The 26963-nt window shown below is 44.1% G+C and overlaps 1 protein-coding gene across 1 annotated transcript in view; it reads right to left on the bottom strand.

Annotated features, from left to right (window-relative positions):
• The window catches only part of SMARCC1 (SWI/SNF related BAF chromatin remodeling complex subunit C1), a 100506-nt gene that overhangs the window by 27981 nt on the left and 45562 nt on the right, over positions 1 to 26963 (bottom strand). The window contains exons 19-24 of the mRNA XM_080974003.1: positions 26238 to 26297; positions 18712 to 18970; positions 17328 to 17489; positions 6846 to 6907; positions 5479 to 5593; positions 1416 to 1570 (exon numbers count right to left, since the gene is read on the bottom strand). Of these exons, the coding sequence (XP_080830129.1) occupies positions 1416 to 1570; positions 5479 to 5593; positions 6846 to 6907; positions 17328 to 17489; positions 18712 to 18970; positions 26238 to 26297 (813 nt within the window). The remainder of the gene's footprint in view (positions 1 to 1415; positions 1571 to 5478; positions 5594 to 6845; positions 6908 to 17327; positions 17490 to 18711; positions 18971 to 26237; positions 26298 to 26963) is intronic.

The following is a 26963-nucleotide window of genomic DNA, read 5'->3' as shown; positions in this document are numbered from 1 at the left end:
AGCCTACTGGATCAGGCCAATGGGCAATCTAGTTTAGCATCCTGCCCACACAGTGGCTGGTACCTGTAAGAAGCCGACCAGGAGGACCTGAGCACACCAACATCCTCTCCACTTGGAAGAGAAAAGCAGAACACAGTTGCCCCACGATTCAGCTTTGGAAAGCACCAAACTGTCAGTAACGACTCCCTCTTTTATGAGCGCAGGATGCCTATGTCTCTATGGAATTCAAACTGACCGCACTGATTGGTAGCAACTCTCTAAGCCTCACTTAAAAACGCCAAGGACTGAACCTTGGACATTCTGCATGCAAATCAGATCTTCTACCACTGAGCTATAGGCCCTCCCCAAATTAGCCAGACACCTTTTCTCTACTCACACCTTAAAGAAAAGGAGGCTTGGCTTCGCGAAGGCAGAAGAGCCACCCTTCCTGTTTGCAGAATATTCATCCTTATTCGGATTTGTATTGCTTGCCTTAATGACACCCATCAGTTTGTGATGGACAGGACTCTTGCGGCAACATATGTTATACAAGAGCCCTCTGCTTAGGCTGTAAGTCTCAAACACTCGGAGGTGGTACAAGTCGGGCTGTGGGAGTATCTGTGCTTGAATGAGAAGGACCCCTCCACTAAGACGTATGACGGCCCCAAATTTCTTGAACATGCTATTTCGCCATTGATTTCTCCATCAGTTGGGTATATCTCTTTCCGTTTCTTTCTTTAACAAGAGACGCGTCACACTACCATTCTGTGAAGATATCACTGTTCAAGATGGAAGTGATAGGCAAATAAGGCACAACCCTTCTTTTTAAGGAAGCAGAACAAAGAAGCTGGCAGGGGGAATCACGGGGGAGAGCCTTGCTAAAGAGGGTCTCTGTGCACTAGCCTGGAAACCGGAAAACTGAGAACAGAGCAGGAGAAAAACATCTATTTTGCGCCAAGTGCCGAAGGCCAGAAAAATGAGGAAATTCCTCCTCCGGTTCTGTAAGTTTCACACAAGGGCTTCCTTCAGCCACACTTTCTAAGTTCTGTTTTCGAATGTGCTAACCTCCCAAGGAATTGGTAATGGGCTTATGAGGAAAGGAATGCCTGGCTGAGTTCTTGAATCTTCTCAGCAGCTAAAGAAATAGCCCATCAAAAGCTGAAAAAGAAGCTGACAAACTTTCTGGATAGGCTCTCTCACTGTGCCTTTTAGTAAGCCCACAATGGCAGCCTCAAACCCATTCACGGGGAAACAAATTTCATTTAATGATAACATTCATACAGCTGAAGCCGAGGAGCACAGAAAGTGCATTTTAAAAAGGCATGAGAAGCAGAAACAAGCTCCATTGGTGCCTTTGCAAACAATGGGGTCATTTTAAAAGCGTTCCCTGAGCAGCACCGGAAACCAGATGCAGTAGAAATCTGTGCCCGACAAACCTTGGCTTTGGTGGCAGCCGAGGCGAGGGCAGCAGCTGCAGCCGTTGCCACGTTCCCTTCGGAGATTTCGTGCTCCACTCTCTTCTTCCCAGCGTCGCCCTCCTTGTCTTTGCACACATCAAGGTTCTCCTTGTTCTCGTCTGCTTCCTTCTCATCTAAACGAAAACACTCCCTAGTTAGCCTTGCACATCCCTTTAGCGCAGCTGATGCTACCATCTCGCTCCTGATTATTTGTGCAGCGCTCAAACTTCTAGCATAAAATAAGACCATGAAGTACTTTCAGGTTCACTTTTGGAAATACACCACATGTTGGGATAAGTTGTCATCTTGGGTGCCCTCCTTAGAACAGCCAAGAAAATAGACACCTCTGGCTTGGCCCACCCCAAGAAGGATGTGGTGTGCTCAGTGCACCCACTCAGAATCTCCCCTTCCATTTGAGAAAGAGAAATATTGGCTTTCAAGTTTAAAGTCAAGGGACCGCTGCAGTGAGACAGCTTCCTAACAGCACCCAGAACCAGCTCACTAGATATACTGGCCCAGCCATGACTTGCGAAATAATCATTTGACTGTCACCTGTCTCTTGTTACCTGGCTAATGATGCTGCTTTGGGCAAGGGGTTCCTCTAGCTCACCTTCTCCACACCCCCAACTATGCAAATCAACCCTAAAGGTAAGAGAAATTATTAAAAGCCTATCCCCCGACCCAACTATTTAAATTTCAAAAAAGCAGACAATTGTTCTAAAGGACATAAATGTTTTCATGATCTAAATTATCAAGTTTCTGTCAACCGAAAGGCAGAGAAGACAGCAAGATACTTAAAAAGTGGTCACAGCCTGCCCACCTATTCTTTCCGATTAAGGCTGAACCAATGGCTTAGCAAGAGGAAATAACACACCCAATTCCTATTAGGCAGGGCTGCTTCAGCTCAGCATTGGTTACCCGAAGTGTACAACCAAGATGAAAAGAATTCCTGACTGAAGCATGAAAGGATTTCAAATCAAGATTTAGCGCCTGAGCCAGGCTTGTGAGAGATACAGCCTGAATATGGACTACTCCATTCTATCCAAAGCAGACATGTTACGGTGGGGTAGGGGTTGTCGATGTTTATTACTTCTCTCCCCTGGCAGCTACTAGGCTGGGAAATTTTTTTGTTGCTTTTCTTCTAAACTAATTGGGGTATTTTCCTGGGGAGGGCAGCTGAGGCAGCTAGAGACAGCCTTCCCTTCCCAGCTCTAAACTCCAGGATGGTACCCCCCTTGCTAATATACACACACAATGATTAGTCTTGAAAAAAGGCTTCTATTAAAGCCAAGAGATTTCTTCCCAAGCTAATTTCAGAGGCAGTGGTCACGGGGGTGCTAACTGTTGCCTCCCCAGTTGTATCACCTCTGCAATAATTAGACTTGAAGAAGCTTTCTACTGGCTGCAAAAGGGTGTGTGTGTGTGTATGTGTGTGTGTGTCCACATGCGCTGAGGACGGAAGGTGTAACCCTTTCCCCTCCAGCTGCAATTCCCCCCTCTTCTGCCCTAGAAATCACCCCTGAATTGGGAGTTTAAAATTGAAAAAGGAACACGACAGGGGTGCCCCTTATCACCCTTGTTATTTATTTCTGTCCTGGAGGTGCTGCTTAACTTGATCAGGAAGGATCAGCAGGTGGAAGGAATACAGGTCGGAGGAAAACAATATAAACTGAAGGCTTTTGCAGACGATTTGGTTTTGACATTACAGGAGCCAGAATCTAGCACAAAAAGAGCTTTAGAACTAATTTCTGAGTTTGGTCGGGTGGCGGGATTTAGGTTAAACAAACAAAAAACTAAGGTCTTGGTAAAAAATTTGACACCTTCAGAAATAGATGGGTTTCAAAAGGAAACAGAATTAAATGTGGTTAAAAAAGTGAAATACCTGGGGGTTAACTTGACCGGGAAAAATTTGAACCTATTTAAAGACAATTATGTAAAATGTTGGACCGAAATCAAAAAGGACCTAGAAATTTGGTCAAGATTGAAACTTTCCTTGTTGGGAAGAATTGCTGCTGTTAAGATGAATGTATTGCCAAGAATGCTGTTTCTGTTTCAGGCCCTACAGATCGTGGACAGAGTGGAGTGTTTTGGAAAGTGGCAGAGGGACATTATGAAGTTTGTCTGGCAGGGCAAAAAGCCCAGAATAAAATTTAAAATATTAACAGATGCAAAGGAAAGAGGGGGATTTGCCCTGCCGGACTTAAGGTTGTATTATGAAGCTGCATCCTTCTGCTGGATGAAAGATTGGTTTTTGCTAGAAAACACTGATGTCCTAGATCTGGAAGGGTTTAACAATGCTTTTGGATGGCATGCATATTTGTGGTACGACAAGGTGAAGTCTCACAAGATGTTTAAAAACCATATTGTCAGAAAATCTTTGTTTATTGTCTGGACTAAATACAAGGACTTAATGGAAAATAAAACTCCGAGGTGGTTATCACCGATGGAGGCTAAGGCCACAAAAATACTTAATATGGGGGGTGGATGGGCAAAATATTGTGAAATAATAGAAAGAGAAGGTGACACTTGGAGGTTGCAGAGTTTTGAAAAATTGAAAGGAAAGGTGCGAGACTGGTTGCATTATGCCCAAATTTTAGAGATATTTAAAAAAGACAAAAAAATCGGCTTCCAGGTGGAAAAATTAGAATTAGAGTTGGAATTACTTGAACCTAAGACGAAAGTGCTTTCAAGAATGTATAACTTGTTGCTTAAATGGAATACTCAAGATGAGATGGTTAAATCAGCCATGATTAAATGGGCACAAGACATTGGATACAACATTATGTTTGAAGACTGGGAAAGGTTATGGACCACCGGTATGAAATTTACGGCATGTAGTGCCTTAAAAGAAAATATTATGAAAATGATATACAGGTGGTACATGACCCCAGTCAAACTTGCAAAGATATACCATTTGTCAGACAATAAATGTTGGAAATGTAAAGAGGCTGAAGGAACATTCTTTCACCTCTGGTGGACATGTCCGAGAGTGAAGGCCTTTTGGGAAATGATTTATAACGAGTTGAAAAAGGTATTTAGGTATACCTTTAATAAGAAACCAGAAGCCTTCCTCCTGGGCATTGTGGGCCAGAGAGTGTTAAAGAAAGATAGAACTTTCTTTTTATATGCAACTACAGCAGCAAGAATCCTTATAGCTAAATATTGGAAGGCACAGGAGCTACCCACACTGGAAGAGTGGCACACGCAACTGATGGACTACATGGAATTAGCCGAAATGACGGGCAGAATCCGAGACCTGGGAGAAGAGGCAGTAGAAGAGGACTGGAAAAAATTCAAGGACTATCTACAAAAACATTATAAGCTATATGAAAGTTGAGAATTTGCTAAGTTTTGAGGAAAACATGTTTCAGTATTGAGAATTGAAAATGATTGAAACTAAGTCATAACGGTGAAAAGTTTTAATTTAGAATATATAAATAGATGAAAGTACAAAAACATACGAAACAAAGTATTAATTTGCTGTATAATACTCTTTTATGTAAAGAATGCAGGGATGGAAGATTTGGGGAAGTCCAGTTGAATATGAAAAAAGATGTGGAAAAGTGAATTTTCTTTTTTCTAACTTTTTCTTTCTTTTTGTAAAACTGCTTTTGCTGTGTAAATTGATGATGGATTTTGACTTTGGAAAATAAGCAATAAAAAATTATTATTAAAAAAAAAAAAAAAAAAAAAGAAATCACCCCTGAATTGGAAGGAGCTTCCAAACTGCAATAGTAATTCTTTTCCAAGCCTAACTTAAATTCAGAAATAGGCTGTTTTCAGGATTTGTTTGTTGCAGCCCTGGAGGGGAGAGTTAAGCCTCCACTTTTTACTGGCTATAACAGAAAGCCTTTTCAAGCCTTAATTTCACTGGCGGCGGGTAGGGAGCAAAGGGAAAGCCCTTGTGGGTGCCATGTTGGCAACTCATGCTATGGGGAATAATGCCTTCGTTACAGCTTAATTTATGAGACATGCCTGGAACTACAGGGAAAGCACTTTAAAGCCTCTGCACAGCGGGGAGAGTGAAGCCGCAGCTTCCTACCTGGCTTGGAGTCCTGGGAGACGTCGCCATCCTGATCCTTTTCTGCGTTTTTCTCCTCGTCTCCTTCCTGTGCCTTGTTTCCATCTGCAAGTTCATGGTCCCCCTTGTTTTCAATCTAGAGGATATGAAAAGTGGGGGAGGCGTACTGTAATTAAACAGCTCAGGGAAACGAAATTTTAAGGTTTCTATTGGGGGGGTGGAATATTCCTCTTGACAACCATAGTTACTAAGCAGGAAACAAATAACTGCAGAAGTACAGACACAGCAGGCCATGAAAATAAGGATAGCTTTCCTGAAGAACATCGGTGCATTAGGAACACCAAGTGTTCACTTTAAAAATAGAAATAGCAAGGGATGTCATACAAAAAAAAAAGTAGGAGAAGGCAATTGTTTCCTTATTTAGAAATACTCTTGACCGATTCCAAAGCTCCAAACTAGAAAAGCCAGCTTAGAGTCTTCAGTGAATACTCTTGGCTTCAGTTTCTCTATGTGTTAAAAGGTAAAGGGACCCCTGACCATTAGGTCCAGTTGTGGCTGACTCTGGGGTTGCAGCGCTCATCTCGCTTTATTGGCCAAGGGAGCCAGCGTACAGCTCCCATGGCCAGCATGACTAAGCCGCTTCTGGCGAACCAGAGCAGCGCACGGAAACGCCGTTTACCTTCCCGCTGGAGCGGTACCTATTTATCTACTTGCACTTTGATGTGCTTTCAAACTGCTAGGTTGGCAGGAGCAGGGACTGAGCAACGGGAGCTCACCCTGTTGCATGGATTCAAACCATTGACCTTCTGATCAGCAAGCCCTAGGCTCTGTGGTTTAACCCACAGCATACTGGACCTAAAACTGACTCCAAATATTCCCTTCTAACAACAAAAGAGCATAGTGGGAAAAACAACATCCAATGAAACAAATCCCGTACTGGAAGTCCAAACTGGTGGATTTCATTGACTGCTTTTGCATGGTTTCTTCAAATCTTCCTACTCAAGTCTCCTGCTTTAAGTTAGCAATATGTTTTAAAGGGATTGTTTTATTACATATGTTTATATTTTAATGCTTGTGCAATTGGTTTTTAACCATTTAGAGGTTTTTTTTTAAAAAATGAACTGATGTATAAACTTTATGAAACAAATAAAAATAGAAGCCGATTTTTGCATTAAGCAAGACATAAATTAATAAATACATCATTTTAATTTAGGTAGAAAACAAGATGTTTTCTTAAAATAGGTGAAAACAAACTTTCTGAGCTTGTGAAAGTGGGACTTTATTTTCATTCAGAGGCTTCTGTATTATTATTAATAGTAATAATTCATACTCAAGAAATGCTTGAAGCACTGCACGATTTAAAAAAATGGTATTTGAAGCAGTCAGACCTTAACTTTTTCTGCCTGTGGTCCATCTGTCTCTGTCTCCATTTTCTCTTCTTCAGCTCCATCTGTAAGGCAGAATAATTAACACTTAACACAAAGCTGACCGTGTGGCAGCAGGAACAGTTATTGATAACCCATCAGAGGGCTAATGGAAGTCTCTTGTTTTGTTTTTCAGAGCACTTTCACAAAGCATCATCACATTGAACAAGGCGATCGCAGCTCAATCCCTGCTGGCCATGGGTAATCAAACCTTCAAATCAGATCAGCATTACGAGTCATCCCGTCCCAGGAATCAATGCTCCTCTGCCCACCACCGGTCTGAGAATACACTGGCAGGCCTGTGCTACATATGCATATATATGTACAGTGGTACCTCGGGTTACATACGCTTCAGGTTACATACACTTCAGGATACAGACTCCGCTAACCCAGAAATAGTACCTCGGATTAAGAACTTTGCTTCAGGATGAGAATAGAAATCGTGCTCCGGCGGCGCGGCAGCAGCAGGAGGCCCCATTAGCTAAAGTGGTGCTTCAGGTTAAGAGCAGTTTCAGGTTAAGAACGGACCTCCGGAATGAATTAAGTACTTAACCCGAGGTACCACTGTATAGAGATTACTTTCACTTGCTTTCCAGAAGAGCAGATTGATTGGTACACTGAATATTTTTTTTTAAAAAAACACCTCCATTTGAGAGTAACGACCATCAAACCTAGAAGGGCTTACTTCTGAGCAGATCTGCACAAAAGTGGGAAATCTAATCTAAGGCAGACACAATGAAAACAGAAGCAGCAAAGCCTTTATTCCAGGTTACCTAATCCAGGACACTTTCGCCTCTGGCTCTGCCCCCAAACAGGAAAAGGATTGCCCATCCCTACTCTAGAGAGATGCTGTGACACGGATCCTGCTCTCAGAAGCCAGCCACTCGCATGTATGTGGCTCTCTGAAAATCAACTCTTCCCTGCGGTGGGTTAATTCTCCACAAGCTCCTCTAGCTCAATGGCAAGCATGGGTGCTGACATTTCTGGCGGATTGCTCCAATTATCATTTAGGCACGGAAATAACGTGTGGAACACAGCGATACGATCTTGCAAGAGTTCCTAAAACATGTGTTCCTAAACATCCGATTCCTGGAAGCCTGGGGTAAGCTACAGGGACCCGTAATTATTCTTCCAAAGCATCAGGTTCCGGCTTCTGTTGGATGCAGAAACCCAAACTCTGGCAATGAGAATAGATTAAGCAAATTAAGTGCGTTTATGCACATTTTCTTAATTGCCATAATTTATGGGCCCAGGATTGAATGTCTTGGCGCAGGGTAAACAGTCCTAAGTAATTGCCACTCAACACCTCCACACAGCCTGTAAAACAAGTTAATTAGATATATAAAACTCTCACAGCGATCAATTAGAAGAGGATCTCAAGGCAAAGACTTGTTAGTGAGTATTTTAGCAAAGCTTCCCTTTGCTCGTCCCACTGTGTTCATAAGGAGGTTTCGTATTATGCTTGTAACAGAATACGAAGCGCCTGTGAAAACTTGCCCCCCACGCCCCCAGCCATTCCACTGGGGCCTCTGTGTCTTTTCAAGCTCTTAAAAAGTCTCCCTTTATATCCTTATTTCCACAGTTGCTCCAGCCAGCTGGCACGCCTTAGCAAGCGCCTGCAGCTTGCTTTCCGTCTTCCCCAGGTGGCAACTGCTCACTCATTCAGTGGCTACTAAATCCTCTTGCACAAAACCACATGCCAAGAGAGGACAACCCACACTGGACTGCGACGACACTCTGATCAAATATATCTCCTGTTTGCTGAGGCAATTCACTCTCAACTTTTGAGCGCTGTGCTTTTCTGCAAAGCCCCTCCTGAGGCTCTCTCAGTGCTGACTGACTCTCTGCTAAACTGTCATCCGTCTCAAGCACTCCCTGCCTTCTGGATAAAGATCGGGCAATTCTGCTTTAGCCCTGAAGGTTAAAAACCAAAGTACCTTGTCATCATTAGCCAATCCCCTACGGATCCACCCATCGCCGTCCTTCCTCAGCTGCAGAAGCACATGCAGGGGGGAGACTGCTGGAACCATTAGGGACAAGCTATTCCACCCGCCTTGCCCCATCCCCTACCTGAGGGAAGGTGGGGCTGTTGTTTTTTTCTATTTGAATGTTCCCTATTTTATTGTTAGGCATTGTTTCAGTGTTTACTAACATGAGGTGTTTGCCCTATTTACATTAGTGCGACTGTTTTGCTTAAACTGTGTTCTGTTTGCATTACCGTGAAATGTGGTTTTCATTTATTCTGCATGTTGTGAGCCACTTTGAGAATGCACCTTCCATGGGAAAGTGGCATGCAAATGAAAACGTGACATGCACGAAGGAAGAGGAGCTTTGAGGGGTTGGACTAGATGACCCTTGGGTCCCTTCCAACGCTAAGATTCTATTATTCAACCCTCTAGCTGCCTTCACAGAAGGAGAGACGCCTGCTGCAAAAGGACCACCCCAAGGCCACTGCCTAGGGTTGCTTGGCAGTGCAGCTGGCTCCAAATATTCTACTTACCCGAACAGGGTTGCCGCGCAAATAAAAAACTGCAACCCCCCCCCCATATGCTGCCTTGAACAACTTGGGAGGATGTGTGCACAGGAGAGGCCCTGAAGTGAGGTTTTCAGCAACGGAAAAAACATCCGATCTGAGCAGATGTAGAGCTGCATCCACCACAGCTCAAGCCTGCCATGCTCCATGGAAACAAATTTGCGGGCTATTCATTTCCCTTCCTAATAGAAAGCTGGAAGCTCATTGAAAGCCTCAGATATTGAACAGCCACTGGGAGCTCTGCATCCAGGAAAAAAATGGATTAGCGTCTAGTCTTCCAGGATAGAACAAGCTAAGCTGCAAGGAAAGGAAGAAAATAAAAGATTTTGTGGCTCTGCATGGGCACACTCAATAAATAAAACAAAGGGAGTGAGGAAGAGACAAAATCAATCCTGAAAAGGCTCATTTAAAAAAAATCCATTTCAAAAAATGGTTGGAAAGGCCAATGTGTACAGCCATGTTTATCATATGAATACAGTGGTACCTCTGGTTGCGAATGGGATCCGTTCCGGAGGCCTGTTCACAACATGAGCAGAACGCAACCTGCGTCTGCGTGGGTCGTGATTCGCCGCTTCTGCGCATGGCGTGACGTCATTTTGCGCGTGTGCACATGCGCGAGAAAAACCCGGAAGTAACCCTTTCCGGTACTTTTGGGTTGCTGCGGGAAACCTGAAGACGTTCAACCTGAAGCAAACGTAACATGAGGTCTGACTGTAGATGCAAAAGTCTACTAGATTAGACCCATCTAGTCCAGCATCCTGTTCTCGTAAGAACCAACCAGGGAGCAGAACCTGAGCATGAGAACCCTCTCTCATTCTGCGGTTACCAGCAACTGGTGTTCAGAATCATTGCTGCCTCCAGATGTGGAGGTAGAACATAGCCATCCTGGCTAGTAGCCACTGATAGCCCTCTCCTCCTCCTCCTCCTCCATGAATTTGTCTAATCCTCTTTCAAAGCCATCCCAGCTGATAGCCATGAGTGCCTACTGGGAGAGCGGAGTTCCACAGTTTATGCACTGCTTGAGTACAGAGGTACCTTGGTTGTCGAACTTAATCCGTTCTGGGAGTCCGTTTGACTCCTGAAACTGAAAATACAGACCACTGTATTTTAATGCTTTGTTGGAAGCCGCTCAGAGTGGCTGGAGAAACCCAGCCAGATGGGTGGGGTATAAATAATAAAATTATTATTATTATTATTATTATTATTATTATTATTATTATTATGCCACTGTACAGTGGTACCTTGGTTACATACGCTTCAGATTACAGACTCTGCTAACCCAGAAATAGTGCTTCAGGTTAAGAACTTTGCTTCAGGATGAGAACAGAAATCGTCCTCCGGCGGCGTGGCAGCAGCAGGAGGCCCCATTAGCTAAAGTGGTGCTTCAGGTTAAGAACAGTTTCAGGTTAAGAACGGACCTCCGGAATGAATTAAGTACTTAACCCGAGGTACCACTGTACTTTTATCTTTTATCTGTCCTAGATGTATCAAATTATAACCTGCCCCATGCAAGCAAAGTTATCACCCGAGAGCTTCCAAACGTGAAATTCTCCTCTCTTTCACCTGTCCCTGCAAAGATCACAAAAAATGCTAACTATTTCTGCTCATGTATATTGGATATGGACAAACCACATCCAATATACATGGAGACGCATATTCTTTCCGTTAGTCTGGAACACACATGAGCAGGGTTTGATGCTCTCTCAAGCTAGAGGACAGCTGGGCACTTGGGGCAGTGGGAAGGGGCCAAGACCTGAGTGATTTAATGCACAGTTCCTTGTCCCACTCACCTGGCCAGATAAAAGTACCAATGTGCAAAGCAAGTGAATTTGCATAAATGACTCAGAACGAATGTGAAAAATCTGAATGTTTGAAGCTCAGGTTATACTATATATGGCCCGTGTTAAAAACAATAAAGGAGGGAGCATAGCTTAGGGTTAGAGCACATATTTTGAACACGAGAATCTCCAGGTTCCAATACCCAGCCTCTCTAGGTAAAAGGGACAGGGAACAGGTGATGGGAAAGACCCTTCCCTCTGCCTGAGACCCTGAAGAGAGCCAGCTGGCTGGGGACTCAGAGTGGACAATAAGGGACTAGATGGACTATAAGGACGTAAGAGGAGCCTGCAGAATCAGGCCAGTGGTCCATCAAATCCAGCATCCTGCTCTCACAGTGGCCAAATGAATGGGAAAACCGAAAGCGGGATCTGAGCACAAGAACAGCCCTGTCCCCTCCTGTGGTTTCCAGCAACAGGTATCCAGAAGAACTGCTGCCTTCAACTGTGGAGGCAGACAATAGTCATCACGTAAGGCGGCTTCTTGTGTTCCTTCCCAAGCTAGAAAGGAAAAACCTTCAAATCTTGCAGGGGGAGAAACCCCGGTGTTCCTCAGCTACCAGCTCCACTTGCCACTTTTGCTAAAAGCAAACATCCCAAGGCTTTCATATTTACACAAAAGGCAAGTGGCCCATGAAACTGTAAATTTCGCATATTCTTATTCACTTGGCAAAAATTGCTTTTGAGTGCCTAAAACTAAGTAGCGCTGGAGCTTCTGAGGAGGCCAGGCCCTCCCGAACGGCACACTTATTACTGCATTGCATGTTCAGAATCATAGAGTTGGAAGAGACCACAAGGGCCATCGAGTCCAACCCCCTGCCAAGCAGGAAACACCACCAGAGCACTCCTGACATATGGTTGTCAAGCCTCTGCTTAAAGACCTCCAAAGGAGGAGACTCCACCACACTCCTTGGCAGCAAATTCCACTGTCAAACAGCTCTTACTGTCAGGAAGTTCTTCCTAATGTTTAGGTGGAATCTTCTTTCTTGTAGTTTGGATCCATTGCTCCGTGTCCGCTTCTCTGGAGCAGCAGAAAACAACCTTTCTCCCTCCTCTATATGACATCCTTTTATATATTTGAACATGGCTATCATATCACCCCTTAACCTCCTCTTCTCCAGGCTAAACATGCCCAGCTCCCTTAGCCGTTCCTCATAAGGCATCGTTTCCAGGCCTTTGACCATTTTGGTTGCCCTCCTCTGGACACGTTCCAGTTTGTCAGTGTCCTTCTTGAACTGTGGTGCCCAGAACTGGACACAGTACTCCAGGTGAGGTCTGACCAGAGCAGAATACAGTGGCACTATTACTTCCCTTGATCTAGATGCTATACTCCTATTGATGCAGCCCAGAATTGCATTGGCTTTTTTAGCTGCCGCGTCACACTGTTGGCTCATGTCAAGTTTGTGGTCAACCAAGACTCCTAGATCCTTTTCACATGTACTGCTCTCAAGCCAGGTGTCCCCCATCTTGTATTTGTGCCTCTCATTTTTTTTGCCCAAGTGCAATACTTTACATTTCTCCCTGTTAAAATTCATCTTGTTTGTTTTGGCCCAGTTCTCTAATCTGTCAAGGTCGTTTTGAAGTGTGATCCTGTCCTCTGGGGTGTTAGCCACCCCTCCCAATTTGGTGTCATCTGCAAATTTGATCAGGATGCCCTTGAGTCCATCATCCAAGTCGTTGATAAAGATGTTGAATAAGACCGGGCCCAAGACAGAACCCTGTGGCACCCCACTAGTCACTCTTCTCCAGGATGAAGAGGAACCATTGATGAGCACCCTTTGGGTTCGGTCAGTCAGCCAGTTACAAATCCACTGAGTGGTAGCATAGGGGGCCCAACAGATGCACTAAAATCTAAAAGGGTTGGGGGCAGGCCTGACCGAGATGCCCTTGATCAAGACAGCACCAACGGGTTTCCATGTGCCCCTCCGCAGCCCACCTTGCCCGTGTCTACACAATAAGGAGTCAGTTTTGGCGAAAGCCTGCTGCGGTAACTGTTATGATTTTTATCTATCCGAGCTGCTCCAGCGAGCGGTACTATGATTTGCATACATCATGTGAGTGTCTGAGAAAGCGTGAGAAAGGAAGTCTGTATTATCTCTTCCTTCTAAGTACTTTTGGAAGTTGGTTTCACGTCTGTGTGTGTCGCAGTTCTGTACGGGTGTTCAGAGAGCACAGATGTACGGATGGAGTCTCTGTATATAAGACTGTAAATAAAGTAGTTTTAGAACTACGATTAAGTCTTTCTTCTGCTATGATATACAATGGTACCTCGGGTTAAGTACTTAATTCGTTCCGGAGGTCCGTTCTTAACCTGAAACTTTTCTTAACCTGAAGCACCACTTTAGCTAATGGGGCCTCCCGCTGCCGCCACGCCTCCGGAGCACGATTTCTGTTCTCATCCTAAAGCAAAGTTCTTAACCTGAAGCACTATTTCTGGGTTAGCGGAGTCTGTAACCTGAAGCGTATGTAACCTGAAGCGTATGAAACCCGAGGTACCATTGTACCAGAAGACTGGCGTGTTCTTTTCAGGAGAGAAGGGTCGCTTATTACCAGCTATTCTGTACTGAAGAAGATTTACAGCCAGAGTGGGCCACCAGGGAATGCTCTGGAGACTGGGGAAGTTTGCAGCCTTCCCAGGGCATTTTTCCAGGGTGGCGGCGGCGGCGCGCAACCCTGGGATGCTGCACTTGAAGCCTCCAGTAAGTCCCAAGAACCAGTGAACGATGCGAGTGAGGATTTCTCCACTCTTTCAACACGAAGACATGGGAATGACAAAATATTTCGCTTAACCTTAGGGTTTCTTCATGCCTTATGCAGTGGCATTTTCTCAGCTACCTGTACAATTGCACATTTGCCGCGGGTGTGCATTACATACTCACTTGTTACATGTAAATGTGTGGTGTGACCCGCCGTCTATGCTGCCCATCATGGCTCTGCTAAATGATTCAGGGATGGGCGCTGGGACTACCAGCTAACACTGCCAACGCAGTTGCTCATGCTGCAGTTTTACGGCTCAGCTACAGTAATTACTAGTGAGGGATCACCCTTCCCCCCAAGGAAACATTTTTAGCACTCTAGAGCAATACTGTTTTAAATCCAACCCTTCTGGTTTTAGCTGCCCAAATATATAAGCAGTATTTTCGGCAGGCATATACCATGCAACTTTGCTGTTGCATATTTGTAAACCTCCCCCCCCCCCCCGCAAAAAAAGCGCAGGCTTGGCGGAGGTTTTCTTCGCCTTGCACCCTCTGGTGAAAAGCTGTTTCAGAGCAGAGGCGCTGCAGCCCGTCGAGTGACCCAATTCAATTTTGCCAAGCCACTCCCCCACAGAGAGCCATCTGCTCCTGCCCTAATTTATTCCATTAGTCACAGATCAATACAAATCACATTAACTGGCTAACATTAACTGCAAAAATCCAGTTCATTTCTCTCATTCAGAAATAATCTGCATCTCACGTTTTATTCTCTGGGCCAAGGAAAGGCTTCAAATTCTATTATCTGCTGCTAGCAAGCGAAAGGGAAAACACGTGGCTTCTTACTTATGTTTCTGCTGTCCTTGCTGTAATTTTGCATGCTGTACACCCATTTACTGTATTTTTAATGGAAGCGGGGTCTCTAAATATTTCAAAAAGTAAATATTCAGCACTCAATACTAAAGAGCCCTATTCAGGCGCTTGTTCCTCCATCTGATGTTAATCACGTGGAGAACACAGTGGGAGTGAGGACGCTCGCCCTGCCACATTCATAGTTGCCCCTGATGAGTTGGAGGATAGCCGCCTGTAAGAGGTAACCAATTATACAACCTTCCATAGACATCTGAAGGCAGCCTTGTATCAGGAAGCTTTTAATGTCTGCTGTATTGTGTGCTCTTTTATGTTTTATTGGAAGCTGTCCAGAGTGGCTGGGGCAACCCAGTCATATGTGCTGGGTACAAGCATAAATTATTATTATTATTATTAATATTATCATCATCTCCACTTAAAAGCACAGAACTCAGCACAGCCAGGAAAAATCAAAACCTCGCCCTGGTCTGGTTCTCTGGGAGGAAGTTCCAGATCTATTGGAGCAGAGTATTAGCTAGGCAGCCATGAAGCTAATCACAACCTCAGGTGTTCACCTGAAACCTATAAGGCACATGGAAAGGACACAGAAGGGAAACAAAGCATAAGGACAGTTACTGAGATGTTCACAAGGGTGTGGAGCCTTGAGATTTGAGTTCAAGTGTCAATGCTTGACATTACTGCAGCTTGACTGAAATTCCCTGTTCTCAAGAGACTGGGGCAACGTGTGGTACTGTTGCTGTTATCGTATGTAATTGTGGGAAGGAAGATTACTGTAAACTGTGTGGGTGCTGAAGGTTGGTGGGTATAGGAGGAAGAGAAGAGCAGGAGTCTAGGAGAATTAGTTTCAATAGACAAAATTGGTGAGACGCTATCGTTCAGGAGGGCACAAAGTAACCGAACGTCCATCAGCCAAACTGCGTGCTCCTCTGTACCTTGACTGGCACTGCCTGCAGAAACGTTAAAAGTAGGTAACGTAACCCACAAACATAACAGGGTGCTGCAGACTAAGCACTGTGGCATTTTGGTCTTAGTAGGAGGCTGAATCAAAGGATGTATTCACCGTGGTGCTCAGTAATTATATTTTGACAAAGCTGTAAAATTCTGCTTTATTGTGTATGCAGAAAATGGAAGGAACCATGCCCTAATTACTCTCAAGTCTCACACCAGAAGCAATATCTCTCACTCAAGGACTGCTTTCCATTGTGTTGTACAATCTGCTTAAATGTAGGAATTATCAAGATGACCCCTAATTTGCTGTTTCCTGAACTTGCGCCTGCCACATACTGATCTATGCTGGTGTGGCATTTCGATCATTATTCCAAATGGGGAGAATAATGTTCAATCTCCAAGTATAAAACCAAACGTCTCATATTGTAAATGACTTTCTGGGAAATAAATAAGGCAGTCCAAAGCTTCTGGCACTTTTGACACACTTTTGACACCCCACGGATTCTCAACCATTGTATCAGGCATAATTCCAACTCCCCCGTCAAGATCAAACATTTCATTTTTCTTGAGTTCATGAACGATGCAGGCAATAATGATTACAGAGTACGAGCTGTCATGTGACTCTCAGAGTCACAATTACATATTGGTTTTCTTCATCGCTCAATGGCCAAAAATATGGTGGCTTGTGTGAACAACCCAATCTCTAATTCTGCCTGCTTCCCCTACCCCAAAATAAAGCAAGTCGTGTTCTACTATACCTTTTCCTTTAGTTATGATTGCCTTTGGTTGACATAAACACAATAAAACACCACAAACTGGCTTATAAGTATAAAAGCAAATTTACTAGAATAATAGCTAGAATAGAGATAGACTTGTAACCATTCAAACAACAAACATACTAAGGTGCCATGTGCAAGACAAAGCCTAGAGATACTGTAAACATGGAGTGCATAAATGTACAACTCTACCTTAATGAGTTACATGTGTAGTAAATGTTATACAGACTGGATAAATGAACCGTTCAACAAGTAGCGTAAGTCTAATCACAGAACGGCAACCCCGTGCCGCCACAATGGCAAGGGTAGCACACTGGAGAATATGACAAAGTTTTTCAACTCTGTTTTTCAAACATTGAACTGGATGAGAAAAGTGGAATTGAGAATTATCCTCAGTTGAGAGGTTATTCTCACCAGGGTGGTGGCTTTGATTTGCCTTCCCGTGATTGATCCATGCACATGGCTTTGTGTTTCCAACTCAAGACCTATTGAAGAACATCTCATCCAGTTCAATCTTTGAAAAACAGCCTTGAAAAGCTTTTTCATATTCTCCAGTGTGCTACCCTTGCTGTTAGTATGTTTACTGTTTGAATGGTTACAAGTCTATCTCTATTCTAGCTATTATTCTAGTAAATTTGGTTCTATACTTATAAGCCAGTTTGTGGTGTTGTTTTGTTGTATTATTATTACTGTCACCACATTTGATGCTTTGTGTATATACTTGACATACACACAAATCAGAGACAAGCATGATGGACAGGAGCACCAGACGGCAACCCCTAAGGACATACCAAGTTTCTCTGGCTCATCTGGAGCCGTTCCGGCAATGCAGCTGCTCTCCAGTCCGTAAGTGGGATCCACTTTTCCAGAGACTCTGGCTGCCTCCTGCACCTTCTTGACATGGGCCTCAACCAGTTCCAGTGGCACTTCCTCTCGGACCCTGGAAAATTCCTCTGTAAAAAAAGTAAAAATGACAAAGCTTAGAAGTTTGTTTTTAGGCGGGAGGAGTTTCAAAGTCATGTACCAATAGAACAGGTAACTCTTTAAGACAGCGGTTCTCAACCTGTGGGTCCCCAGACGTTGTTGGACTACAACTCCCATCATCCCTGAGCTCTGGCCTTGCTAGCTAGGGGTGATGGGAGTTGTAGTTTAACAACATCTGGGGACCCACAGGTAGATAAAGGCTGCTTTAAGATGACCCTGCTGGATGATCTGATTGCACATTTTACACTATTGTAGTTACTCCTGTTTATTGGACATTTAGCAAGGGAGATGTGAGTCACAAAGCCAAGAGCAGAGTGGGAGAAGGGGACAAAGGGAGCTGACAGCAGGACAGGCCAATGAATAGCAGAACAAAGGGAGATGTGGCAAGAGACTCGGGCAAGGCAGACAAGAGGACCCCAAAATTAATGGCCCAAAAGCTCAAAGCACAAAGCAGCACCAGCCTTGAGAGAGGAGCCATGAAAAAGAGACATAAAAAGGAAGGTAATTTTAGCACCAGCGCTTTGAATTGACTGATCAGGGAAGATGACATGCAGAGAAGCCTTTTGGGGAAGCTGCCTGCAGAATGGATAAGGCAATTTCCAAGTTATTTTAAAAACGCATTACTCTCACACACTAAACTCTAATGCACGTATTGCCATTGTGCGTCAATTAATAATACAAGGGCTGTTTTGTTCAGAAATCTTGAGAGCATCTTGGACAGCATCTCAGGAAGATGAAATCAAGGATGGGAGCAGACAGCAGAACCTGAAGCATTCGTAATAGGTTAGCAAGGCCCTTTTGAAGTTATACACTGAGCTACACAAATGACAAATTAATGCTTGGCGTTTAGGTACCACTTGGCTTAGGCGGTGCTTTACTAACATTAACCAATTAAAGGTAAGTGACAGCAGGCGGCAGACTGCAGAAAAGATGAAAGCAGGCTTCAATTTGCTTCTCTGGGCAGGTTTGCCAGCCTGTGCGCAGAATGTTCCCCCCCCTCAACCCCCCCCCTTCTAAATACCAACATCTTTCCAGGCAGTCCTTAAGTAGTTTTGGTGAATTTACGACAGATCAGCCAAGGAGACGGTGGAGGATTTTCTTTAAGGCTAAGTCAGCACCAAGCATGAAATTAAGACCTTCTCAGACAAGATTGAACTGGAAAGGGGGTGGGGAGGGAAGGTGACTCCATACCTAAAGCTGCTTTAGCGGCAGCAGACGCCACCCGGGGATCCACGACAGATGCCAGAAAAGCCACGGTGCTCATCACAGGGTTTCCAGACTGGCTGAAAGGCACAGGCTGGTAAGCCAAAGGGCCCAGCGAGGCATCGGAGTTCTCCAAGTAAGGATCCTCAATTGGAAGCCTCAGGAAATGGAGGATGCACTCGTCCTGAGTGCGGCTTCCGACATGCTCAGAAACTTTATTCCAGTCATCTTTGTACATCTCCAACGCCTTAAAAAACAAAGGGGGAAAATCAACTTTTAAAGAGACGCAATGCAAAAGTAGTTGGTTCACAAATTTGGTAACTGAAACATATACCATGAGAAGAGCAGGAACTGAACACTTGTTCAGATAATAGAAACAATTTGTGGTCCTGTTGAGATTAGAAGCAGGTGTTAGTAAGCTGTGGGAAGGTTTGGCTACATGTGACTACTCTTTTAAGAGAAATATTTTGATCGATTTTTGTGAACGTCTTTCAATGAAGGTAAATAATAGCAAATCTGTGTAAAAAGAACAAATATGAAGAGCTGAGAAATTCTGAGAATGTTTATTTCAGAAAAGGTGAGTTACCAGACTGGCAAAGCAAGTGTCAAAAGTGATTACGCTGGACCAAAACAGCATACATTCTGCAACTTGTTTGACAGCAGGATCCTTCTATTGTATGAGATACATGGGAACCTTCTTTCAGTATAGCAAGCAGTCAGAGAAAGGCCAGAACATTAGAGACAAGAATTTATGGTGTAAGCTTGCCCCTAAGTACCATCCTCCAGTCTCTGGTACCGCTGGGCCATCACTGCTACTTCTGAACTCTCCTAGTGGCAAAAAATGTCCAAGCAGCAGCAACTCTTGGGGATCTTTTACCACCCCTTCCTTCTACAACACTGACTCTGAAACATGAAGACAAGGTAGCCAAGCGCTGTCATTTAGATCCTCTGACCTCAGAAACATGCCTAAAACTTTTGCTGCATTATTGGTATGGTGTCTTCCATTCAGGTTCCCCACCCATATATTTCCCTGACCACAGAAACAAAATTCACCAAAGTAAGGCCTACACCCGCCTAGCATTTCAGCTTTGGATATGAGAGTTGCTATTTCAAAACACATTGGCGACTAATATACACACAGTAATTACCAAAATAATTATACATTCTTTATCAATCTTCTGAGAAAAATACAAAACCTTGTGCAAAGCCACATAAACTTGCAAACTACCCTGTCTAAGATGAACTTATAATGCCTTATAATTTCAATAGATTTTTCAAATGCTTAACTCAGTCTTTTGTTTTCTTTCTCTTTTTAGGTAAGTTCATGAAGATACCTATTAAAAGGTAAGTCCGGTGTTGTTCACAATACTGAGAGATGCTAGTGAAGTTGTAGATGGATGTTAGTGAAGTTGTAGAGACAGGGTGCCGGCGTTTTGCTCCTCCTTCCCTGGCCACCTCCAGTCCCACAGCCTTGCCTCACTGGCCTTTGCACCAATTTCTCTACTATAATCTTTCCTATCACCTTTCAAATGCATTGCAACTCTCACCTCCCATCCCTCTTCCTTTGAGCAACTCAGGTCTATGCATCCTTTTCTGCCTTCCATCTCTCTTGACCCATCTCCAACCTGGTTTACAATTACTTCTAATCTACTAGTCCATGCTACAGCGTCATCTCTTGCCAAGATTATTATTATTGGACATAATCTTTGTGTCCTTCCTTCCTGTAGTCCCTTCTCTTGGGTTGATTCATACTGGCTCATCTAAATTGTCCCCACCCCACCCTGACATGACTCCACTCTGACATAAACCATCACCTGAAGGTGTAGGCTTTCAGACTGTTTTCTTTATTTGCTGGCTTCTAAGCTTTGTGTGGCCGAATTATCTCTTCCAGCTTGTGTTTTCTCCAAATTTTGGAACTATGGCACCTAGAATAAGTTGTGGAATTTAATGTAAGTATCTGGAGGAGGGCAGAATTGGAAGACGGAGATATCCTGTTTCTACTTCCCATCTGAAATGCAACAGATCTGTTTCTAGAGCATGTTGAAAAGGGAAAAGAAAAGTGAACTGATTGTTCTTAAGGTGAGGGAGGGTACCAAGGAGAATAGTGTAGTGCAAACACGTTGATTTTTACGAAAATATTGCACAAAAGGATTACAAATTTTTAAAAAAGGAAAGGCATACCTGTCAAAAAAGGAAAGGCATACCTGTCAAATGTACTGGAGGGTACAAATAAAAATAAAAAAGGACTTCAACGGGTTCTCTTTCTCTGGAGAGAAACATGACCTCCAAGTCTTCTCTCCCATATGGAGAATAACAACCCAAAAATTTATATGAAAGCAGCTGCTGACAATTTGATTAGCTGAGCTTTCCTACATCAGCCATCGTGTCAACTGTTCTACAAAATCCAATGTCACCTTGCTCATTCCACACGGAAACAGCCAGACTTGTACTGCTATTACAAGACTCAATTCAAGTTCCAGGGACTAGAAGTCCATAATAAAGACACCCGGGTTTCGCAACAGGAACAAATAAGGCATATATCTGTGTGCTGTATGTTACTGGCATGAGTTCCTGCGAGATTTATTTGCTGCATTGGGAATTTGGTGTTCTCTTCTGGAAAGGCCGGGGCAGCGAATGCTTTTATAACATGTGGTAGCAAAATGTACACTTAGTCAGCCGCTGCAGCCAATCCCAATTTCTTCACTAATACACCCGCAGGATACAAACGTTAGAGAACATGTTTGTTGCCATTATGTTTTACACCTACACTACACAATGTGCGAAGCAGCTCTAAGAAGGAAGAAATGTGTGAATGGAGCTAAAAAACAACTGACACTGTAAATGCAAAGAGTCAGGGACTAGGAGAAGCAGCTGGGAAAGAACTGGCTTCTGCGCCAAATCACATTTTCTATTTTAACAACTACAGATACAACATGTTCTTGGGTTTAGTCAGTAACCAGGAGAGTCTGAAAGGCAAAGGATGCTGGAGAGGTCACAAACTGAGTAGGGGGCTTCCAAGAATCTGCCCCACCTGGATTCCACTCTGTGCTGCACTAATTCTAACCGGGCACATAAATGTTTTCCCCCATGGCAACCTTGATTTCCGCTTGTTTCAGCTGTCTTACTGCTTAGAAGAAAGCCAATAACGTTTCCTTTTGTGTTCTGTGGAATTTAACATGTATGTAACACAACTTCATTTATCTGCCTGCTGAGATCTGACAGTGATTAACCTGCAGGGAGGGGAAAAACCGACTCCGCGCCAAAGAGATACAGGGCCGGCAGGCAAGGGACAACTTGGATATTTATTTTTTTTGAAGCTTGTGACATATGCACTTCCTCAAAGGCACTCTAAGAATTTATAAAGGACGTGCTTCATCTATTGGAGGTTGAAACATAAACTGATATCCGCTTCGCTGCTTTATCTGGATGTTAAAAAGTGTGAGAGGAAAAAAGCAGTTGTGTCTAGAGAGCTAAATTATAGTACAGACGCTGGGCTCTCTCCCTGTCAAAAATGAATTAACAAGATGGTCCTCCTATGAATTAGCTGCTCTGAAGCTTTCTTGCCGTCTTGCATAGCAACAGTTCACTTTTACCCAAGCGCCACTGATATAATTGTCACCTCCTTTCAAATATGGAAGTATAAGATCAACTGACACCTCTGGGCTGCAAATAAACCACATTACTGTATCTTTCTGGAAATCGCTGTTCTGGGCTATTCGCACTATTAACGGCAATGAAAGTGTAAGATATGCTGCCGCTGCAAATAACCTTATCAACACGACTGCTTTACACAATCAGACACCATAAGGTGCATTAAATGACATTATTTTATACACTGCATCCCAGTGTTGATAAGCAATGCAGTGTCAAACTCATCATCCTGAAGTAACACAGATGTTTTCATGTAAAATGGACCTCTGTATGGAAGCAGAATTCTGTTATGCTGCCCCATCCAATGAAGAAGAAGAAGAAGAAGAAGAAGAAGAAAGAGGAGGAGGAGGAGGAGGAGGAGGAGGAGGAGGAGGAGGAGGAGGAGGAGTTTGGATTTGATATCCTGCTTTATCTCAAAGAAGTCTCAAAGCGGCTAACTTTCTCCTTTTCCTTCCCCACAACAAACACTCTGTGAGGTGAGTGGGGCTGAGAGACTTCAGAGAAGTGTGACTGGCCCAAGGTCACCCAGCAGCTGCATGTGGAGGAGCGGGGAAGTGAACCCGGTTCACCAGATTACAAGTCTACCGCTCTTAACCACTACACCACACTGACAGTGTTCCTGCTACGTATTCAAGAAATCAGGGAGAGACAGTGAGTGCACCATTTATAAGACAGAACCTGCCTCCCCCTTTTGCTAGTACTCTAACATCCATACTGCTATTAAGGGGGAAGCTTTACCTAGCTACCTTACCATGAGGGAACAGGTGGCATGTGGAGACGGCAATGAGCCGGATGGTGACTGTTTAGTTGCTCAGGTAGTTGTGTGTTCCCTCCCTACCTCACTCAGGTTCAAGTTATGCCACTAAACTCCTCTTCAGGAAAGGCTGGGGTGGTTTCCTAAGCAAGAGGAGAAAGTCTATCCTGGCTGCTTTCCTGAAACCAAAGGAGATTTGCTTGGCCTGCCAGAGCTATTGCAATCCCAACATGGGCTAGGCAGAGAAAGACCAGACCTGCGCGCTCTTGCCGATTAGACAACTTGATTTACTCAAGGAAGCACAAAGCATGCTTTGCCGCCAAGCAGGAAGCCGCCTGCGCTGTCAGAAACCAGCGGCTACCGTTTCCCTCTCGTCTGGCAAGAGGGCTTCTGGCTTGCTCAGACACCAAAGTCAGCCAGCACTTCCACGTTTATATTAAGCCACGACATATGCGAGCACAGATCTTGAAAGCCTCCGTGTTGGAGCAACACAGGGGGAAATTAGGCCTGCTCAGAGATACAGCACAGCTGGTGTTTACTACAAACTCAGTGCTGAACAATGAAAAATCTGCAAGGGTCGTAATCCTGCACACTTGGCCTAGAAGAACTTGCACCCCACAAGAAGGTGACAGTGACGTCAGGCAGGATGCATGTGTGAGCTCTTGCCGGGGGTGGGTGCTATAAACATGCAATGCGAGCCCCCACCCTGCAACAGCCAATGAACACACCTAGCAGACTAGAACATCACATGACTAGAGCAACCCTTTGCAAGAGCTTCCGGCTCAGCCCTGCCTCTTCGGTCTGAGCAACACTCAGCTCACCACGGCTCTCTGCCAAGTATTTCCTGCCTCACTTTTTATCTGTGCCTCAGCCTGTGCCTTTTTACTTAATGCCGGTTGACCTAGCAGTAGCCCAGTCTGACGTTTCTCCACAAGTGCTTGGGGAATACAAGTCAGATACATGCCTTTTTCTTTCTCTGCTTTGCTCCCCCAAACTCAAAATGCTATTAAGCTCTGTTTTTCAAAAAGCGAGACAGAAGCACAGCAAGGCTACAATTAACATCAACAGGGAAAAGCGGGTGATATGGAGAAAATATCGACTGGAAATACCATTGAGACCTCCCAAGCAAAGTATCAAGACACTCAACAAAATTCTTATTTTCAGACTAGAGCAGGCAGTGTGCAAGGTTTTGTTGCTGTTGTTGTTCCAACGCCCAATGATGGAGTGGACGGCCTGGGTAGGAACAGAATACTATGGTTCAGTTCAGCATTGACAGAAAACCATGGTTTCCTGCTATGTGAATGAACCGCGATGAGCTTTGAGCTTGTGCATTACAGCTAGGAGCCATCAGCAGAACTCTCCTGCGTAAATTTTTCTAATCCTCTTTTATAAAAATTATGTTTATAGTACATTTATCTTGACATCCAAACTTGGGAAACCCATGCTTTGTTTAAATTAAGGTGAGAACAAATAAGGATCAAAACATAGGGAACTGTGGCTAGTTTAAAATCTGAAGCAGAATCCTCTCATCTCCCCTGAGATGTGGAAGATTTGGGGCGGCGGGGGGGGGGGGCGGCAAGTGAACACAAAAGCCCAAGCAGGCTCACTCATGTAGAGGGGAACGATGACTGCCTGTTGTGCCTGAGGGCCAATGGAGGACGGCCTTTTCCTACTGGAGGCTGCCTGAACCATTTGCTTGTCAGAGGCTCTCCTCCAGGTCCTCCCATCACCTAAAGCGAGGTGGTGGATGCCTAGGAAGAATATTTTTTTCCATCGTGGTGCCTTGCATTAGTAACACCTACCCAGAGTAGCTCACCTGATGCCATTTTTGAAGCCTCTTCAGCACAAGGAAGAGGGTCTTTTTCAGCTGCCTAGCCACTGCAGCGTATTTTAGAGCATGTTTTATTTTCGTTTTTATAGCTCTGCTGGATTTTATGAGTGCTACCCTTTTGAACTTTTAACGTTTTATATAGAGATTTCATTACAGTTTCTTCATATAAACTGTACATCACTCAGCAGCCTTTGCAATGAAGAACTGCCGATAGATAATATTAAACAAATTCCAATATGTATGTAAGCAGCTTTGAGACACAACCTAAGGCTCTGTACAGCAAGATTACAAAGGCCTCATCGCATCTGGAAACCAAGCCTTATGAGGAATGGTTTAGGGAGGGAGGAATGGTTTAGGGAGGTGGATATGTTTAAGCCTGGAGAAGGGCAGACTGAGATGTGATACAATAGCCACCTTCAAATATCTAAAGGGCTGTTACATGGATGATGGAGCAAGCTTGTTTTCTACTGCTCCAGAGGGTAGGACTCAAACCAATGAATTCAAGTTACAAAAAGGGAGATTCCAACTAAATATCAGAAGAGCTTTCAGATGGTAAAGCTGATCGACAGTGGAACAGACTCCCTCTGAAGGTGGCAGATTCTCCTTCATGGAAGGTTTTTAAGCCATCTGTCATGGGTGCCTTGCAGGGGGGTTAGACTAATGACCCTGGGGTCCTTTCCAAATCTACAATTCTATTTTTGTAAGTTTCTTGCATCGACTCCTTTCAGGTTCATCCACAGCTTTGCAACAAAACACCATCAACAATTCTATAGCCATACAGCTGACAACCAAGGACTCATGTTTTACTTATTGCTTATTATTATACTATTATTATTTTATTAAATTTATGTACCACCCTTCATCAACAGATCTCAGGGCAGTTTGGAATAAAATACAAGCTAAAACACAATAATTAAACCAAAACCACAAAACAATAACCCCCCCCCCTTCCCACAGGCACATGTAAACGTCTGTAGGATATTAATCAGCCAAATGCTTGGTTGAAGAGGAACGTTTTTGCCCGGCGCCTAAAAATATATAATGAAGGTGCCAGGCAAACCTCCCTGGGGGAGAGCATTTCACAAACGGGGAGCCACTGCAGAAAAGGCTCCGCTCTCTACTCAACAGCCTTGTTCTATACAAGAAGTCACCCAGAAACATATTAATTCAATGTAAGTCAGAAACTAGGTACCACTTCAAATGTCACTCAGCAGCCTCCTTTTCTCTGCATCCCCACCATCACAATTCCCCAATTTCCCCCCACTCAAAATTTCTTACCTCAAGTAGCAGCAGAGTCTCTTGTTCTGTCCATTCTCGCCCAGCACTAGCACTTTTGCTCTGTATGAAGGAGGGGGAAAACAATTCACTCGTGTACCCAGTGCACAGATGAGTATGGCTATTATTGTCAAGAGGTGGGATTGGCAATTTGTTCCATCACAGATGTGTTACTTGTTGGAAGGGGCCTCCCTAAACACAGACAAGCCCTAGTGGCACATGCCATGTCAAAGGAGAACCTGATAAACTCTTGCAAGTTGCATCATCTGCATCATCATCATTTCATTATTTGTATGGCACCCATCAGCCACTCTGGGCGGCTTCCAGCAATCAATCAATCTACACACACACATACACACACACACACACACACACACACACACACACACAATAAAACATAAAACTTTAAAAACTTCCCTATATAGGGATGTCTTCTAAAAGTCAAATAGTTGTTTATCTGTTTGACATCTGAGGGGAGGGCAGGCGCCACTACTGAGAAAGATGACTGCTGCTCCTTGGGGCAGCCTGACTCAGCAGTTGAGGCAAGAATCCCCAAAGCAATCAACACTCGTTCAGCAGGAAATCTGATCAGAATAGAGGGTTAACTATTTCTAAGGTTACGGATCTGTGTAACGGAAGAAGCGCTGCATGCAGGCACTTTCCCTTTAAGCCAATGTTCGAACAAGTGAGGTAAAGTGCAAGAGCTCTCCTTTTAGCAACAGCCTACAA

Source organism: Podarcis pityusensis, assembly GCF_964106645.2.
Source record: "Podarcis pityusensis genome assembly, chromosome: 12".
Taxonomy (NCBI): Eukaryota; Metazoa; Chordata; class Lepidosauria; order Squamata; family Lacertidae; genus Podarcis; species Podarcis pityusensis.
The sequence above is the reverse complement of the archived record's forward strand: the minus strand, read 5'-3'. Positions and strand labels throughout refer to the sequence as shown.